This window comes from Mus caroli, chromosome 17 (assembly GCF_900094665.2).
Source record: "Mus caroli chromosome 17, CAROLI_EIJ_v1.1, whole genome shotgun sequence".
In the NCBI taxonomy this organism is placed as follows: Eukaryota; Metazoa; Chordata; class Mammalia; order Rodentia; family Muridae; genus Mus; species Mus caroli.
Genome location: NC_034586.1, coordinates 25,429,772 through 25,447,247, shown reverse-complemented (window position 1 = coordinate 25,447,247; position 17,476 = coordinate 25,429,772). Strand labels below are relative to the sequence as shown.

General features: G+C 48.9%; 1 protein-coding gene across 1 annotated transcript in view; it reads right to left on the bottom strand.

Annotated features, from left to right (window-relative positions):
- Positions 1–17,476, bottom strand: part of Tbc1d22b (TBC1 domain family member 22B) — a 60,373-nt gene that overhangs the window by 31,505 nt on the left and 11,392 nt on the right. The window contains exons 2-7 of the mRNA XM_021149676.2: positions 13,230–13,286; positions 8,900–9,207; positions 6,818–6,997; positions 5,839–5,909; positions 4,469–4,597; positions 2,599–2,664 (exon numbers count right to left, since the gene is read on the bottom strand). Of these exons, the coding sequence (XP_021005335.1) occupies positions 2,599–2,664; positions 4,469–4,597; positions 5,839–5,909; positions 6,818–6,997; positions 8,900–9,207; positions 13,230–13,286 (811 nt within the window). The remainder of the gene's footprint in view (positions 1–2,598; positions 2,665–4,468; positions 4,598–5,838; positions 5,910–6,817; positions 6,998–8,899; positions 9,208–13,229; positions 13,287–17,476) is intronic.

Genomic DNA, 17,476 nt, shown 5'->3' with positions numbered 1-17,476 from the left:
CCTAGATGGTCCCTTAACAGAGCCCTGCCCATTCCCATTTGGCAGTTGCCCCAACTGCTGTCACTGGACCTCCTGGGCTCTCCCTTCAACTTCTCTCAACCCAAGGACATGCTCAATGGCTCTGTCCCAGTGGCCATGACCCCCCAAGCCCTGGAACTTCTGGAGAATGGTATCTCTGTGACACACACAGGAGGGACAGTAGAGATGATGGTGACAACAGACAGGTAAGCCAAGGTATCAGATGACCATCACAGCACATCCTGCCCCAGCTAGCCCTAGAGACAAGGACTTCCGAGGAGACAGATTTTGGAGATGGCTGTCTAGGGTAAGGACGGTGTAAGACACACGGAAGGAAGACTGTCCATTGGCTCCTCTCAGAGAGTCTTACAGGGAAAGCTGGAAAGCACCCTGAAGTGAGCTAGTCCAGCCTCGGCCTCGCTGCTTCCAACAGAGCTTCCATGTGCGTGTGTGTGTGTGTGTGCATGTGTGTGGTTGGAGGTGTAGTATCCATGTTTTACTAAAGGCTCCGAGGGGAGTCCTATTCTGCTAAATGACCTCTTTCTTCCTCAAAAGTGCAGTCTAAGGCTAGACCTACTGTTCTCTGGGGGGAAAAAAATCACAAGAAGCCTATTGTTTCCTCCCATCCCTGTTACTTAGTGTAAAAGACTTGCCTACCATGTACAAGGCTCTGGGGTTGACCCCAGTGACTCAAAAAACAAACAACTGTCTCCAGCTTGGTCTTTTGGAAAGACTCATAAGGGCGCCCACTACTCCAGAGTCTCAGCTTTGGTAAGACTCTGCCCTTCACATGGCCGACTGCATGGAAGCTGGCCATGGACTGCACGGAGAGCAGAGAGCGGCGGTGCCTCTTCCTCGGGGACAAGTGAAGCAGATACACACATGCCAGGCTCTAACGGTGCCAGACATTTGCAAAATAAAGACAAGCAGCCTGGCTGCCAGGGAGAACACAGGCTCTGCACTATGGGAAAGGTCTGTGATAACCACCCTGTGGGGATAACAGGATAAACCTGAAGGGTTTCCCACACCCAACCCCTCCACTACAGGCAAAGCTCCAGTGTGTGTCAGGTCTGCAAGCCATTCAGTGTTGGTGGTGGGTTAGATCTCTGCAAGCCTTGCAGTGTTGGGGTGCTGGTGGGTTAATCCTCTGTGCATCCATTTGCTTAAGATTATGGTCCAGTACACACAGGTGATGCAGGCAAAACTGAAGAGAATAAAGTGTGCATCCCAGTGTCCAGGCTCCGCTAATCAGAGATGCCTGATGAGAGCCAGGTGCAGGAAGGAGGCAAGGGTGTGGGCCCGGCATGGGGAGGGGAGGAGGAAGAGGAAGGGAAGGGATTCATTCTCAACTTTCCTTGTGCTGCCTCTTAGGGGTGGGAGCCAATGTCACCAACACAATTTTCCCTGCGGTGTTGAAAGCTATGATAATGTAAGTAAATGTAAGTAAATGTATCTATGAATGTTATCTAAAGCCACAGAGCATATTCTTCTCACTGTCCCTCTCTATTATAGAGAGGACTGAAAGACTGTTCGAAAGTGCTGACATGCCACATCATGACTGCAGTAGAACTGCACGGGAAGTTGCTAATCTCACCAGCGAGACTCCCTCGCTCAAGTCAAGCTAACGGTCCTACTGGAAGCTTGCACGTGCGTGTCATTGGCTTGAGATCCTACAATATCACTACCAGTGTCACTCCTACATTTAGTTCCAAAAGAACTGAAAGCAGGGTCTAGAGCGTGTTTACCCAACCATGCTCACTACAGTATAGTCCCACAGCCAGGGGGGATAAGCAACCCACTCGTTCACAGTTTTCATTTGGAGGAGTATTAATGATAATGATGGAATATTTAAAAAATCAAGGAGATGGGGAGGTGGCAGGGGCATTGCTCGGTGGGTTAATGGTACCTATTTGACAAGGCTGGTGACCAGGACCCACACAGTAGAAGGAGAGAGCAATTCCCTGTCTGGGTCCTCTAACCACACACACACAGATACACACCATGGCATGCCCTCCACAATAGAAATAAATCAATGTAATAAAAACATCTTAATGAAGGGACTTCTGACACTGTGAATTAAGCCAGATACAAAGTGACAAATTATGTATAAGCCTACTTATCTGAAGTATTTAGAGTGGTCATAGCCACAGGCAGAAAATAGAGAGGTGGTGGCAGGGAAGGGGGTTGTATTTATGGGCACTAAATTTAGGTGTGGAAATAGGAAAAGTTTCTGGAAGCAGACGAAGGTGGTGTTCACAGAACATTCAAATGCATGTAAGCCAACCACCCACTGTTCATAAAACCAGAAAGAGTCGGGCAAATTCATGCTACTAGAAAAAAAAGTCAGCACCCCAGCTTTATAAAGTAGAAGAAGCCCAGGAACAGGAATTTTAAGATAAGATTCCCTCTGCCCCAAGCCTCAGGCAAAGCACAACTTGGTACCCAGGCTTGTTTCAAAGGGCAGACGAGAAGGCATGAGGAAGTACTCTATCCCAAAGTGTCACCTGTGGACATGGGGTACCCGGCAGGTGCCACTGGGCCCAGGCAGGAGGAGGACCGGACACTGAGGAACCCACTCACCTCCTGGACGAGCGGCTGCTGGAACAAGGGGATGAGAGGGTTCGTCCTTGGAATGTCAATGTGAATCTAAAAAACAGAAGCCACAGCCCAGATGTAACGCCAGAATGTCTAAGGCAGCACACTCAAAAGGAACACTTAGAGAACAGCTTAGCTTTAAAAGGACAGACAGACAGAATATGGACAAAGCCCAGCTAGACCCACCCAGGAAGAATATGTACCTATGTTAGCCACAGCTCAGAGAGAAACTCCCCCAATAAGCCACTGTCAACCAGACAGGAATCTCCCCTGAGATAGCTCTCCTCCGAGTGGATTGTCTTCTGACGTTATAGTCACCCTGGGACGCCACCTGTTTACCACATACAATCACATGTGCACCCCCTTTTCAGGATCTTACACATCCCACAATTCCTAAGAGTCTGGTGTAGGGGTGCATGCCTGTATTCCCAGAACCCACACACTGTAAGTTCAAGGCCAGCCTAGGCAATATAGTAAAATCCTGTATCAGAAAACAGCTAGGAGCGGGTGTAATGGTAATTATAGCATTCCTGTAATCTCAGACCTCGGGAGACAGAGGCAAGTGTTTGAGGCCAGTCTGGTCTATGTAGTGAGCTAAAGACCAGCCAGTGATATACAGGAAGGCCCTGTCTCAATAGCAAACAAAGCCCACAACTCTTGCTAAGAATAAAAAGACCTCCAACTGCTGCTAAAAATGTGCCAGGGCAAGGAAGCAGGACTGGACCTGCTTGTGAAGTCAGGAAGTAAGGAAGGGTAGGGGCAGATGGCCTTCAGTAACCAGGGCTGAGGTGCACACGTCTGCAACCCAAGTGGCCACTGTAGTTAGCATGGGCTCTGAGGCCTCTCCAATGCCCACATTAACATCATAAAGACAGTGTCAGAAGAGGCCATTTCGTTCTGGGGACAGTCACAGCAGCTATGTAATGCCCACCTTTTACCAGCCTGGCCACCTCTCCCTCCTGTGAGGCTGCCAACAGACACTTCTGTGGGCCTGAGGACCTCTGCAGACAATGGGTGCTGAACTGACACTGTAGCACCACAAGCACACACTGATGCTGCAGTCCAGAAGGAACCGACCACTTCCGAACCTTCTGCTTTCTCCCTTTACTATGCATCCCATGGTCCTTAATCCTCAGAGGACAGGCCTGTGGCCAAACAGTTACCAGAGATCACGTTAGAAGTGTGAGCCTCACCTCAAGACCTGCACCTATTGTTAATCTGAGGCATGTGTGTGTGTGTGTGTGTGTGTACACACGTGTATATGCATACATGTGTGTATACTATGTATAGTATGTGCGTGTACATATATATTATGCATATGGTGTGTACAGTACATACATGTGTGTACATGTATGTACACGTGTACATGTATGTGTATGTGTGGGTGATTTGCACATACATGAAACATGAGAAGCAATACCACTGACCACTGCTAAAACCCACACCTATCTAAGGATACTAGTGGCACCTGTAACCCCAGCAACCAGGTAACCGGGAGGGAATAAAATAAGTCAGAAGTTGGCTCAGCAGCTAAGAGTACAGGTTGTTTGTTCTGAAGACCTGAGTTTGGTTTTCAGACTTATAGCACAGCTCACAACGGTCTCCTACTCCAGTTCCAAGGATCCAATACCCCTCGGGCACCTGAACTCACTCACACTCACTCTCTCTCTCTCTCTCTCTCTCTCTCTCTCTCTCACACACAGACACACACACAGGCACATACATCCACGGTAAGCTCTATTTTTTTAAATGCAGTCAAAGCTGCTGAATGAGAAGAGGGAGGGGAGCCACAAAACATACAGGACGTCTCAGTGCACCAAGAGGCTCCATGAGCACAGCTCCACAGATGTCACACCTGTCTGTAGGTATCCTGATGGTGCTCTTCATTCCGAGAGTCATAATACTGCTCAATGAAGCCAAAGTACTCCTCCCGCTTCCGCTGCAGGGTCAACTTCCGCCGCTCGGTGTTTGCCGGAAGGTAGCCCTAAAGACGACAGTGTCCCCAGTTCTCACTTCCACCTGAGCAGTAGCTTAGAAACCATCAAGGCACAGAAACAGGATTGCCAAGAGGACAACCCAGGTTTTCTTTTGGTTCAGCCCCAGCCCCGACCCTGGCGCTCACCCTCTTCTGGATAGCGGACCCCAGGTGGGCAGATGAGGCCAGCCAGCTTTGCCAGCCTGCTTACTGCTTTGGTCCCATTCCTTGCACTGTGGAGCACCGTGTGGAGCACCCAGAGCTGACACCTTTGAGCAGTAACTAGAAGTCAGCAGGAGGGAATTAGACCCGAGTCACAGCCTCCAAGGGAATTAGCCGTCTCTGGAAACTCCTGGGACGCTCCCTGGGATAGATTCCACATTCTTTTCCAGTGTAGCACTGGGGACCATCAGCTCAGCAAGCTGAATGCTCCAGAGCCTGTGACTTAGCAGTCAAAAGGCTGGCACCAAACTCTGGCAGCCTGGATGCCCTTCTTCTTCCTGAATCTCCTGTTCCCTTTCTGCTTGCCTAATGCATTCCGAGCAGTATCTGAACTTACAAGGAGTAGCTGAGGCACTGACTGCACGGCTCTAAGACCAGGGGCAGGGGACAGTGACAAGATGCCCTTCCTGTCAAAGGCATTTATGTAGTGCACTCCTTAGTGGGTGGCTGGAGAGCTGCTGTGGGGCATGGGGGGTGGAGATGGGAATGTGGGGAAGGGCTTGCTGTTAGATCTGGGTCATACATACAGTACCTGGTCCTGGACTAGCAAACAGGCCTCTGAAAATCCTTACTAGATGAATGAGCAAATCTCAGAGGCTCAGAATCAAGCATCCCAAAGCAGGAGCCGGGTGATCTGAGTATGGGAAAGCAAGAGCAGCCTGCTTCTGAGAGGCCCACGGCCTAACTCTTCTCATGAAGCTGGGAGATGGATTTCCAGCCGCTGTCAGGAGTGGTGATGCTAGCTCAAAGCCAGTCCTTAGATCCTCCTGTCCTGCTAGATGCCTCCCCACAGTTAAGGAAATGACACTGTGACCACAGGAGCCAGTTCCTGGCCTTCTCCACACATGGCTGTAGGGATACACTCACCTGCAGGCATGGGAATAAACTCCCAAGGATGTGCCTTTTTGGACACAGCCCAGCAGCTGTGCCAGGCAGTGGAACTAGAGGAGTCTATGGCATCAGACCAACCTTGGCAGGCAGAGGGCTGTCTGAGGCCCAAGCTTCTCTTCATGGTGGTTGGAACTCACCGACAGCAGTCTCCAGGTCACTGGTCGAACTTCCCTGGGCACGCCTGGCCAGCTCCACTTCCTCAATTCATCTACACACAGAAGACAACCTCTCTGAGTCAGGTCCTTCTGCAAGGGCCCCAAACCAACCTTGGCCAGGTGCCTCCTACCACCGAATATGATCACCGCCACCACTAATCGCTAAGACAAGCCAGGAAAGGCTCCTCGCCACAGCCTCCAGCAGCAGGGTGCCAAGGGCACCTGCAGCAGCCTCTGGCTCAGAGAAGCTGTGGGTGTATGTGAGGAATCATGGGGTTATCCTGGTCTAGTGCCTCGAGAGGCATGTGTCATAGGTTTTTCAGGCTAGAGTCTGAGGCTGCTGGGGCACTGTGTGCTTTTCAGTTCCTGAGAAACCAAGGCACTTCCCCCCTCAGGCAGCGAAGCACTCAGGCTGCCTGTGTTTCTCTGCATTCCCTAGAAGTCAGCAAAACATACACAAGTTTGACAGGACAATTGGTCTTAGATTAATCTTGTATGCCCTGTATATCCTGCAAACGTCATTGTACCCTGGCAACTACCATTGTATTGTTTCCAATAAGTGTATAAAAAGTCTGATTGCTCATAATAAACTTGTTACAGCTCAGTCTTGCTGCGTTACCACCAACCTGACCTGGTCGAGATTCATTTCTCAGAGGCCCTATCTATCAGGTATCCTTGGCCTAGTAAGTAAATCTGGTGTGTACAGGTGTACACTTCTGAGAACGCCTGGGGGCAGCAGAAACAGGGCTGGAGCAGACGCCCCACGGTCTGCAGGCCCCATTCACCCTGGTTCCTAATCTCAGAAAACAGACCGCTTAAAAACTGTTCATCGATGCGCTGGCACCTGACTAGGAGGAGCTAGAAGTAAAAGAAGTTAAGACAGTAGATGTGTCTGACCTCTGAGAGCCACAGTCACCACAGCACCACAGCACCACCTCACCCAGGGCCCTGGTGAACGCACCTAGGTCAGTGTTGTGGCTGGAAAGCAGCTGGCGAAACTTTTCGAGGCGCGTTTTCTCCCGGACTGTCATCGGAGGAGCTCCAGAAGCATTCTGGTCTGAGATCCGGGCGACAAGGGGGATGATGGGTCGGAGAGGGAGAGACTGCTGTTTGTGGAGCGGGTTCCTCAGGCACGTGTCACCTGAAGGGATTTGAAAAAGAGAAAGAACTATGCAGGAAGTCAGACGCCCCAGGGTCTGCTTGGGCTGTGCTAAGGTGCCTTCCCCAGGGCAAGGCCTGAGTCTGTGGCCTCCTGAGGCTCCAGCCAGGAACAGTGAGAATGAGGCCCTGCAGAGCTCTACTCCCACACACAGGAACTGCATATGCACCACAGAGGACAGCTGCTGCCAGCTAACCCCAGATGTTGCCCAGATGGTGACTTCTAAGAATGTACATGGTGACACCAAGGAAGATAAAACTTTCCATCCTACCCTGGATCTTATGCTACCTTAACCTGGTGAGTGTGGTAGCCACCTAGCCTAAGCTGAGACGTGACCCTGCATGCTTAACCTTCTGGCTAGGCATTGACTGCCCTCAGAGCCAGGCACAGCCTCAGCCGGCCGGCACGTAGTCCCCAGGAGCCCTTCATGGCATGCAGGAAGCTCTGGCTTCAGGCAGCCCCGTGCTGAGTAGCCGTCCTTTGAGCTCCACACTCCTCACCCAAACGAAGCAGCTCTGAATTCTGTTGTTACCGCCAAAGCAGTGGGAGCAGCAGGAGCTGGGCTCTGTTCCCCTGTCTAACCCAGCTGGCACTTGCCATGTGGCCATTTGAACATGTACTCTCTCACGATCCCTATGGCACCTGCTAAGAATTTTTAACTACTTTACAAAAGGACAAAGTCAGCCTGGGAAGTTACGGAAGTGGGGCAGTGGAGGTGACGTCTCAGGGCTGTCTGACTCGGGCACCCTTCAGAATGAATTACCACAAAGAAGACTGTTCCAGGGACTGTCCTCCTGGGGCTGGGTCACATCCCTCAATACCTGGGCCTTAAAATGAAAATATTAAACACTGAATAGGAACGAGCCAGCATTGCAGAAGCTTGTGACAGCTGCCATTAGGCACCTGGTTGGGACGCCTACGGTGACAACTGGGGCCAAGAAAATGCAGAACACATGCAGTAAAGCTTAGGCAGACGTGCATCTCCAGCATCGGCTGTCTCCAGGCTGTGCACACAGAGGGAACTACACACCCCAGCAGGGATCTCAGCAGGGGCCATCCTGACATTGAGAACCTCATCCATACGTAGCTTAAGCCACCTGGCCAATCAATGCTGGATGCCCATCTCAGACTGGCACTGTGGGTTCAAGCTAGGCCCTGTCTCAGTAAAGGCACACGATAGGATTTCCATGAAGTTCCTACAGCCAAACCGCATGGCCTTGTATGAGGTCTGACACTGTGAAAGAAACTCAGGGAACCTGAGGCAGGACACTCTGGGGCTCTGACATCCTCTGTCCTTTATGCCCATGACCTGTGAGCCTTATAACTGTAGCTAGGATGAGGGCACTTCCCTGCCCAGGTGGGGGTAGCCAGCTTATATACATAAAACCTTGGAAAGGAACACTAGTGGGCACAGAAAGTACCCAGCATCTAAAACCACCATCGGCCGCAGCAGTAACTGAGACCAGCTTCCCAAATTAGAAAAACAAAACAAAACAAAACCTGCCAGGCAGGCTGACATCAGGAGGCCATAACCCGGTCCTTCAGCACAAGCTGTTTACATCACAGAAATGGGGAAAGGCCTCCTTAGGTGGGCGGCCATTCCCACGGCTGAGGAGGTAGACCATTTGTGAATTCATTCACTGGCACACTTTAACCTGCCCATGCCCAGAGCACGTGAGATGTGTGGACGCCACTGCAGGGAAGGGGTAACGGGAAAAGTGCAGCAATGAGCGGCAGGGCGGATAGGGACAGCCGCGTGCTGGCCGCAGACCTCTGCCCTGTTTTGAATCATGCCACAGAAGATCTGAGTGGGGGCTTGTGGGGAACCCTTTCCTCTCTGGCAGCACTCTACTGAGAGGTGACAGAGGGACAGGATGGACTCACTGGAGTTTCGGGACAGCTGGGCGTCACTGCTGGACTTTATGACCTTGTAGTTGGCGGGGACGTCTGATGTTGTCGACTGCGACCGTTCCGGTTTTACCCTCAGCTTACTGTGGTTTTCTAGGACTTGGGCTGCAGTCGCCAAAGCCACTTTCGAGTTCAGAGTCTGGAAAGGAGGCGAGGAGAAGTCCTCCTCCTCATCATCACCAATGTCCCAGGCGTCACTGGTATTCCGGGCAAACTCGTGGAAACTGGAGGCCTTCTTGTTCTTCAGAGGAACTGAGTTGACTTTCGACCGTTCTTTGATGAAGCTTCAAGAAAGGAGACGGCATTGCTGAGCAGCGTGACACAGCAGACCGATGTGGTCTCTCTTCACTACCATAACTAACAACCCCCGACACACCTGTCCATCTTCAGAGAAAACCACCCCCGGCCACTGCTCACAGGAAGCGACCCAGGCGGACGAGTCGAGAGCCACACTAGGTAGCGGCCCCACGACCCATCCTGCTCACCTGACCTACAAGGTTCCAGGTTCTACCTCAGTCACTGAGCGACTAGGTGGACCACAGCCTGCCTTCCGCCCCTGCCCCAACTCCATGCTGGACACACATGTGCAAGAACTAAGCCTCAACCATTAGACTTCACTGAGGTGTCGGCTAGGGTAGCCGTCAGAGTAGGGTGTAAGCTGCTGTTCGGGGGTCGGGCACCGTTAACTGTCCATGCACATGGCTTTAAGTCTCCAAATGAAGAGCCTCCTCTATTTTACTCTACCGGCTTAGAGGGGAAAAAAGTCTGAGCTTGGTGTTTCTCTCCTGAGCCACAATTAACTTCAGACTTCACAGAGAGCAGCAGCTACATGAGAGTTACAGTATACAACACACGGGAACTGGACCACAAAGGGGTAAAAACATCACTAAAACCCTCGACTCACCACCTCGGCAGCAAGGCAGGGCTACACTAGGCAGCAGAGCCGGCTGTATCTAGAGTCCCCATTTCTAAGGTATTCTACCAGGGCATCCAGCACCTTTGACCTCCTCAGGCACCTGAACCTATGAGCACATTCCACCACAGATGACAGTCAGACACAAACACACATACTACACACACATTTTAAAAATAAAAATACCTCTGTGGGGCTAGTGAGATGGCTGGGTGATTGGAGCACCGGCTGCCCTTGCAGAGGACCCAGGTTCAGTTCCCAGCGCCCACACGATGCTCACTAGCATCTGTAAGTCCACTTCAGGGGCTCTGTTGCCCTCTTCTAGCCTCCTCAGCCACCAAGCACAAAAAAAAAATATGAGTGCGCATGGGGCAAACACTCATACACATGGAAAAATAAATCTTCAGAAAATCAATCAAAAAAAAAAAAGAAAAGGAAAAGCAAAGAAAGAAAGAAAGAAAGAAAGAAAGAAAGAAAGAAAGAAAGGAAGGAAGAAAGAGAGAAAGTCCAGGAGACAGTAAAAAAAATCTCAAAAAACACAGTAGGTGACACATTTGCCTGAGACTCAGTGAAGGACACCTTGGAAAGGAGTGGCTGCAGGTCGTACTGCATGGGACAGGACAGCTGCCACGTGTACTCCAACAGCACTGCCCTGCTCCACGGCAACAGCTGCTCCGCTTACAGAACTGCTGTGGTTGATAAAAGAGCCCTGCGTATTTAGGACAGCATGTAGAATTATAGTAGAAAAATGTCTGACAATGGTTAACTGAGTAGGGAATTTAGAGACAGCCAAGCAGACCAGTCCCTGGCTTCATGTGCGCTGTGCTGTAACTCGGAGGTGGGACCTGCCACACAGCCTCCGTTTAGAAAACAATCCATTTAGAAGCCTGTCATACCAGCAAGTGGCTGATGGGGCTGCCTAGCAATAACACTAGTTTTATTTGAGCTATAAAAATTATTGCAGGCGACACTGCCACTCATAGTAATAATTTAGCAAACTGGAGTCAGGCTCCACGTCCTCATGCAGTTTAGATAATTAGAGGCCAGGCGTGGAAGCTTCTGCAGTGATGGAGATTAAGCACATGGTAACTAATGATGGTAACTAATGATGGTCTGGAGCCCAGCAGAGAAAGCAAGCAAAGCTCCAAACAAAGGTGGTAAGACAAGGGCGATAAATGTTTTACGGCAACAGCCCGGGACTGTGAAACAGCCTGCTGCTGCACTCTCAGAGCCCCATGTTTGAGACTATTAATACCAAGCCAGCACAGAAGTGAGACAGGGAAGCCACTCATCAGAGCTGATGCATCCGTATGTGTGAAGCCGACTGATGGGGTGGCTCTGTAGGGGGACCAGGGAAACTGTCCTGGGTCATCATTTAGGCGTGAAACATTAAAACACTGCTATTCAAAAGTCTGCGGCTCAGTCTGGGACATGGCCATATTCCTGAAGATCTGTGCTCGACACAGAACCAGGGGAAATTCGGTTGCCGATATTCACAGAAAGGGGAAGGATCTGAATGTGTGGATGGTGGATTTACGTGTTGACCATGAGACTCTCAGGCAATTATAAAACTAGCCGGACAGGCTCTTCCAGCAGCTAGCTCTGGGCGATGGATGCAATCTTTTCTACAGGGACAGACTATGATGCTTAATCCAAGACCATGTTGTCAGGCTGCTGGGTGGACTCCTTTAGTTGCAGGCAAATGCAGTCATTTACCACAGCTCCAAAGATCTCACTGCACATCACGTTCAAAGGGAAGCAGGAGGCAGGTAAATAGCTGCCAAAGTGCCTCCTTTATAGAATTCACTCATTTCATTCATTCATTTATTCATTCATTCATTCATTCTGTCTGTCTGTCTTCTTAAAAAAGAGCTCCCATGGGGCTGGAGAGATGCATCTCTAAGAGAAATCACTGCTCTTGCAGACAACCTCAGCTCACCCACAGCTGGCATCTTGCCACACCCTTTAACTTCAAAGGTCCAGGGATCCAATACCCTCTTCCTGCCTATGTGGGTACTCACACACACCTGTGGGTGTTTACACATGTGTATGCACTCACACATGCACTCGAGCACACACACACACAAAATTAAAAATAAGAAAAAAATTTTAAAAGTTTCCACAAAGCCGGGCAGTGGTGGTGCATGCCCATAATCTCAGCCCTTGGAAGTTTGAGGCAGGAAGAATCAAACTGCAAAATCAGCTTCAGCTACATAGCAAGACCGGGTCTCAAGAACAGTTCCTTTGGGCTGCAGAGATGGCTCAGCGGTTAAGAGCACTGACTGTTCTTCTGAAGGTCCTAAGTTCAAATCCCAGCAATCACATGGTGGCTCACAACAGCTACGGTGTACTTATATATAATAAATAAATAAATCTTAAAAAAAAAAAAAAAAAGAACAGTTCCTTCATGGACTGAAGTGGTGGAGATGGAGAGGTGACTCAGAGGTTAAGAACACTTGCTAGCCGGGCGTGGTGGCGCACGCCTTTAATCCCAGCACTCGGGAGGCAGAGGCAGGCGGATTTCTGAGTTCGAGGCCAGCCTGGTCTACAAANGTCTACAAAGTGAGTTCCAAGACAGCCAGGACTATACAGAGAAACCCTGTCTCGAAAAAAACCAAAAAAAAAAAAAAAAAAAAAAAAAAAAAAAAGAACACTTGCTAGGCCTGGTGATGGTGGTGCACGCCTTTAATTCCAACACTTGGGAGGCATGGCAGGAGGATCTCTGTGAGTTTGAGGCCAGCCTGGTCTACAGAACTAATTCCAGGACAGTCAGGGCTACACAGAGAAACCCTGTCTTGAGAAAACACTTGCTTTTGTAAAGGAACTGAGTTCAGTACTCAGCACCCACATGGTGGCTCGAAATTGTCTGCAACTCCAGTTCTGGGGCATCCATTGCCCTTGTATGCACCTACATGATGCATACAGTGCATATACATACACTCAGGCAGACACACATACATACAAAATCAATTTTTAAAAAACTGTCCCTTTAGCCAGGCACAGTGATACGTGCCTTTTAAATTCCAGCACTCAGCCAGGCAGTGGTGATGCACGCCTTTAATCCAAGCCCTTGGGAGGCAGAGGCAGGCAGATTTCTGAGTTCGAGGCCAGCCTGGTCTACAGAGTGAGTTCTAGGACAGCCAGGGCTACACAGAGAAGCCCTGTCTCGAGAAAACCAAAAAATAAAAAACTAAAAATTCCAGCAGTCAGGAGGTAGAAGGAAGTAGGTCTCTGTGAGTTTGAGGCCAGCCTGGTCTACACAGTGAGAATCTGCATAATGGGAAGTTTCACCCAGGGCAGAAAAGCAGTTAGAAAGGCCAGGGAGGAGACAGTCACTCGGCAAACTAGAAGAGGCAGGTGGGTGACAGGAGAAGGGATGAAGTCTTGACTTACTTTTTCGTGAGCCGAGGATCCAGAGGAGGGTGCTGAGCCCCATACACAGGCTGAATGCTGAAAGCAGGGAGACACAGGTTCAGTGAGGATTGTGCCAGCTTGAGCCTGGTGTAACACAGAGAAGTCGCCTGCTTCCAGGGATGCCACCTGATCATGCGAAAGACAGTAGCCCACCCTTCAAGAGAGCATTCAAGTGTTTTCCCTGGGGACGTTCCAGTGCCTCAGCACTGACCAGCAGTCAGTCCTGTCTTTATGGACAGCAGCATGGGGCCAGCAAGATGCTTCGGCTGGTAGTGGTGCTTGCTGTCCACGTCCAACGACCATTCCAGCTTGATGAGTGGTGGAAGGTCACAGTCCAGCTAGCCAGGGACAGGCAGCATGGCAGGACAAGAAACCCCACCTCAGGAAGGGTAGGAGAGAGAAGCACACCCCCCACCCCACCCCCGGCAAAGCACTATTTCCATCCAGAGGAAGCCCATGCAAGCAAGGTCTACTAAGATCTGCTTAAATCTATGTTACAATCCTCCCTTCTCATGAAATCAATTCTGCTATCAAAAAATAAATAAAAAGAGGGCTGAAGAGATGGCTCAGAGGTTAAGAGCACTGACTGCTCTTCCAGAGGTCCTGAGTTCAATTCTCAGCAACCACATGGTGACTCACAACCATCTGTAATTGTTGGGAGCTATTAAGACAACTCTATTGTCTTGATCTCCGAATTGGGCCTCTCCCCCCAGAAGAAAAGGGGGTCAAAAGCGGGCCACCGACACACCTTTCCAAGAACAACCACAGAATGTTCTAGCCCTAAGTCAGGGCCAGATGTCCTGACCACAGGATGTACCCTGATACCACCAAGTTCCTGCTTCCCCATGTAGTTGCCAAAAGAAAAATTTCCGCTGCCCCATCCCTCCTGCTGAGTACTTCCTCTTTTGCTTGTGCATTTCCGCTGCCCCATTCCTCCTGCTGAGAAGTACTTCCCCTTCTGTTGTGCATTTAAGCCTTGAGCCTTGCTGAATACAGAGAGACCTTGATGCTACTCAGACTGCTTCCCTGTCATTCTTGCACGTGGTTTCCATCTCTCCCTCCCCCCATTTGGTTCTTAGGAGACAGTCCCCTCGAGACCCTCGAATAACTGGACCCGCAGGACGGGTCATGTAATGGGATCTGATGCCCTCTTCTGGTGTGTCTGAAAACAGCTACAGTGTATTCATATTAATAAAATAAATAAATAAAAATAAATAAAACAAAAGCAAAACCATATAGCCATCTCCAGGAGAAATGAGAGATGTAGATAACCTAAGGCCCAGTATAGTCACTCCCAAATACCTATCTTTAAAAATAAAACTGTTGGCCAGGTATGGCAGCACCATCCTTTAATCCCAGCACTCAGGAGGCAGAGGCGGATGCATCTCTGTAAGTTTGAAGACAGTTTGGTAGACATAGAGTTATAAGCAGCCAGAGCTATTCTGGAAAACCCAGTCTCCACACATGCAAAAAAAAAAAAAAAAAAAAAAGTCTCTCTTTCTGTGCATGGGTGTTTGCCTGCATAGACATCTATGTGCTACTTGTGTACCTGATGCCCAAGGCAGTCAGAAATGGACACTGGATCCTCTGGAGTTCCACTTACAGAAAGTTAAGAACTGCCATGTAGATGCTAGAAACTGCTGAATCATCTCTCTAGCCCCTTCTCTCCCAAATACCTACCTTAAGAAAAATAAAAAGGCATGTGCATCAGGAGGCATACCTAAAACTATTCAAATCATGAGGGTTCTGAATTTCAAAGAAGAAGCCCGCTCCAAGTCCCTCTCCCAGGCCTAGTGAAACAAACTGTAACAAGTTAACAGCACACAACAGAGCAGTGACCCTAGGGAACCCTGTGAATCATGTCTAAGTAATGAAGAGAACATTGTATCTTTCTGTCTGGAGCCAGAGGCAGGTGGATCTTTGTGAATTTGAGCCCACCATGTTCTACATAGTGAGTTCAAGGCTAGTCTAGGCCACATACTGAGACCCGGTATCAAAACAAGAAATGGCTAGCAGAAAGGGCGTGGCTCTCTGTGATGGGGAAGGGGTGAGAACAAACAAGCCAGAGGCTTCTGGGAAATGAACGTGGATGCTCAATTTTACTCTCCATTAAGCCACCACACCACACATTTGTGTTTCATGTGCTTTGCTGTGGTGTAATCTGTCACAATCAAAATGATCTGAGGTTATCAAGAGGAGTCAGAGGGTAAAGGCACGTGCTGACAAGTCTGAAGACCTAAGTTCAAGCTCAGGACCCCCAAGATGGAAGGAGATGACCATCCCCTCTAATTGTCCACTGATATCTGCACGTGTATCATGATGCACACACATACACACACATACACACAATAAATAGTTGTAATTAAAAGAGTTACAAATACAATCACTAGATACATAAAATTTCCAAATTATTAGATTACATACAATGGAGGCTCAGTCTAGTCTATATTGTAAAGTTTTTACTATTCAGTTAGTTAGTAAGTTAGTTTTGTTTTTTTGAGACAGTGTTTCTCTGTGTAGCCCTGGCTGTCCTGGAACTCATTCAGTAGACCAAACTGACCTCAAACTCCTGCTTCTGCCTCCTGAGTGCTGGGATTAAAGGTGTGCACCACCACAGCCTGGGGAAAACTTATTAAAAAAAAAAAAAAGAAAAGAAAAGAAAAGAAAAAAGAAGAGAAGAGAAGAGAAGAGAAGAGAAGAGAAGAGAAGAGAAGAGAAGAGACCAAATTATTCCAATAAATATAAATCACCTGAACTGAAAAGAAAAAAGATCTCTACCAGCCAGGAGCTAATTAAATAAATTACATGCATCTGAAGGAAAGAGACTGTTCTGTTCCTGCAGACATGAAATAAATGCCAACTAAACTATAGAAGGTGTTGTATGAGCCAGTGTGCTCTAGAGCAACGGAACTCAGAGAATTAATCTACATATAAAAAAAGGAATTTATTAGAATGGATCACAGGCTGTGGTCCAGCTAGTCCACAATAGCTATCTACCAACAGAAGGTCCAAGAATCCAGTAGTCGCTCAGTCTGAGAGACTGGATGTCTCAGCTAGTCTTCAGTGTGCACCAGAATCACAAAGAAGTAGGCTCTAGGGCTGGCAAGATGGCTCACAGGGTAAGAGCACTGACTGCTCTTCCAAAGGTCCTGAATTCAAATCCCAGTAACCACATGGTAGCTCACAACCATCCTCTTCTGGTGTGTCTGAAGACAGCTATAGTGTACTTATTTATAATAATAAATAAATCTTTGGGCTGGAGCAAGCAGGGACTGAGTTAGTGGGGCCAATCAGAGCAAGTGGGGTTGACCGGAGCAAGCAGAGGTCCTAAAATTCAATTCCTAACAACCACATGAAGGCTCACAACCATCTGTACAGCTATAGTGTACTCATATACATAAAAAAAAAAAAATTTAAAAAGAAGAAGAGGAGGAAGGGGGGAGGGGGAGGAGGTGGTGGCAGCGGCAGTGGCACAGTGGCAGCAGCTCTAATGCCAGTGAAGGAAGGGACTTGTCAGAGAGAGCAAGAGCAACCAGGCAAAGAGAAGCAGCTTCCATGTTCTTTATATGGGGCAGCAAAAGGTAAGGCCCAGGGTAGAGGTGGATCTTCCGACCTCACAGATCCAGATTAGAAATAGGTCTCACCTAATTCTCAACAGAGGAATCTCAAATGGCTGAGAAACACTTGAAATGTTCAACATCCTTAGCCATCAGGGAAGTGCAAATCAAAACTACTTGGAGATTCCACCTGTCGTAAGGGCTAAGATTAATAACACAAGTGACAGCTCATGCTGGCCAGGCTGTGGAGTAAGGGGGCCCCTCGTCCACGGCTGGTGGGAGTGCAAACTTGTACAGTCACTATGGAAAGCAATGTGCTGGTTCCTCAGTAAACTGTGGACAGATTTACCTCAAGACCCAGTTATACCACTCTGGGCATATGCCCAAAAGATGCCCCATCCTACCACAAGAATACCTGTTCAACTGTGTTCATAGCAACTTTATTCATAATGGCCAAAAACTGAAAATAACCCAGATGTCCATCACCGAAAAATGGATAAAGAAAATGTGGAATATTTATACAATGGATTATTACGCAGCCATTAGAAAAAAAATGGCATCAAAAGTACAGGTAAGGCAGAGGCAGGCGGATTTCTGAGTTCGAGGCCAGCCTGGTCTACAAAGTGAGTTCCAAGACAGCCAGGGCTACACAGAGAAACCCTGTCTCGA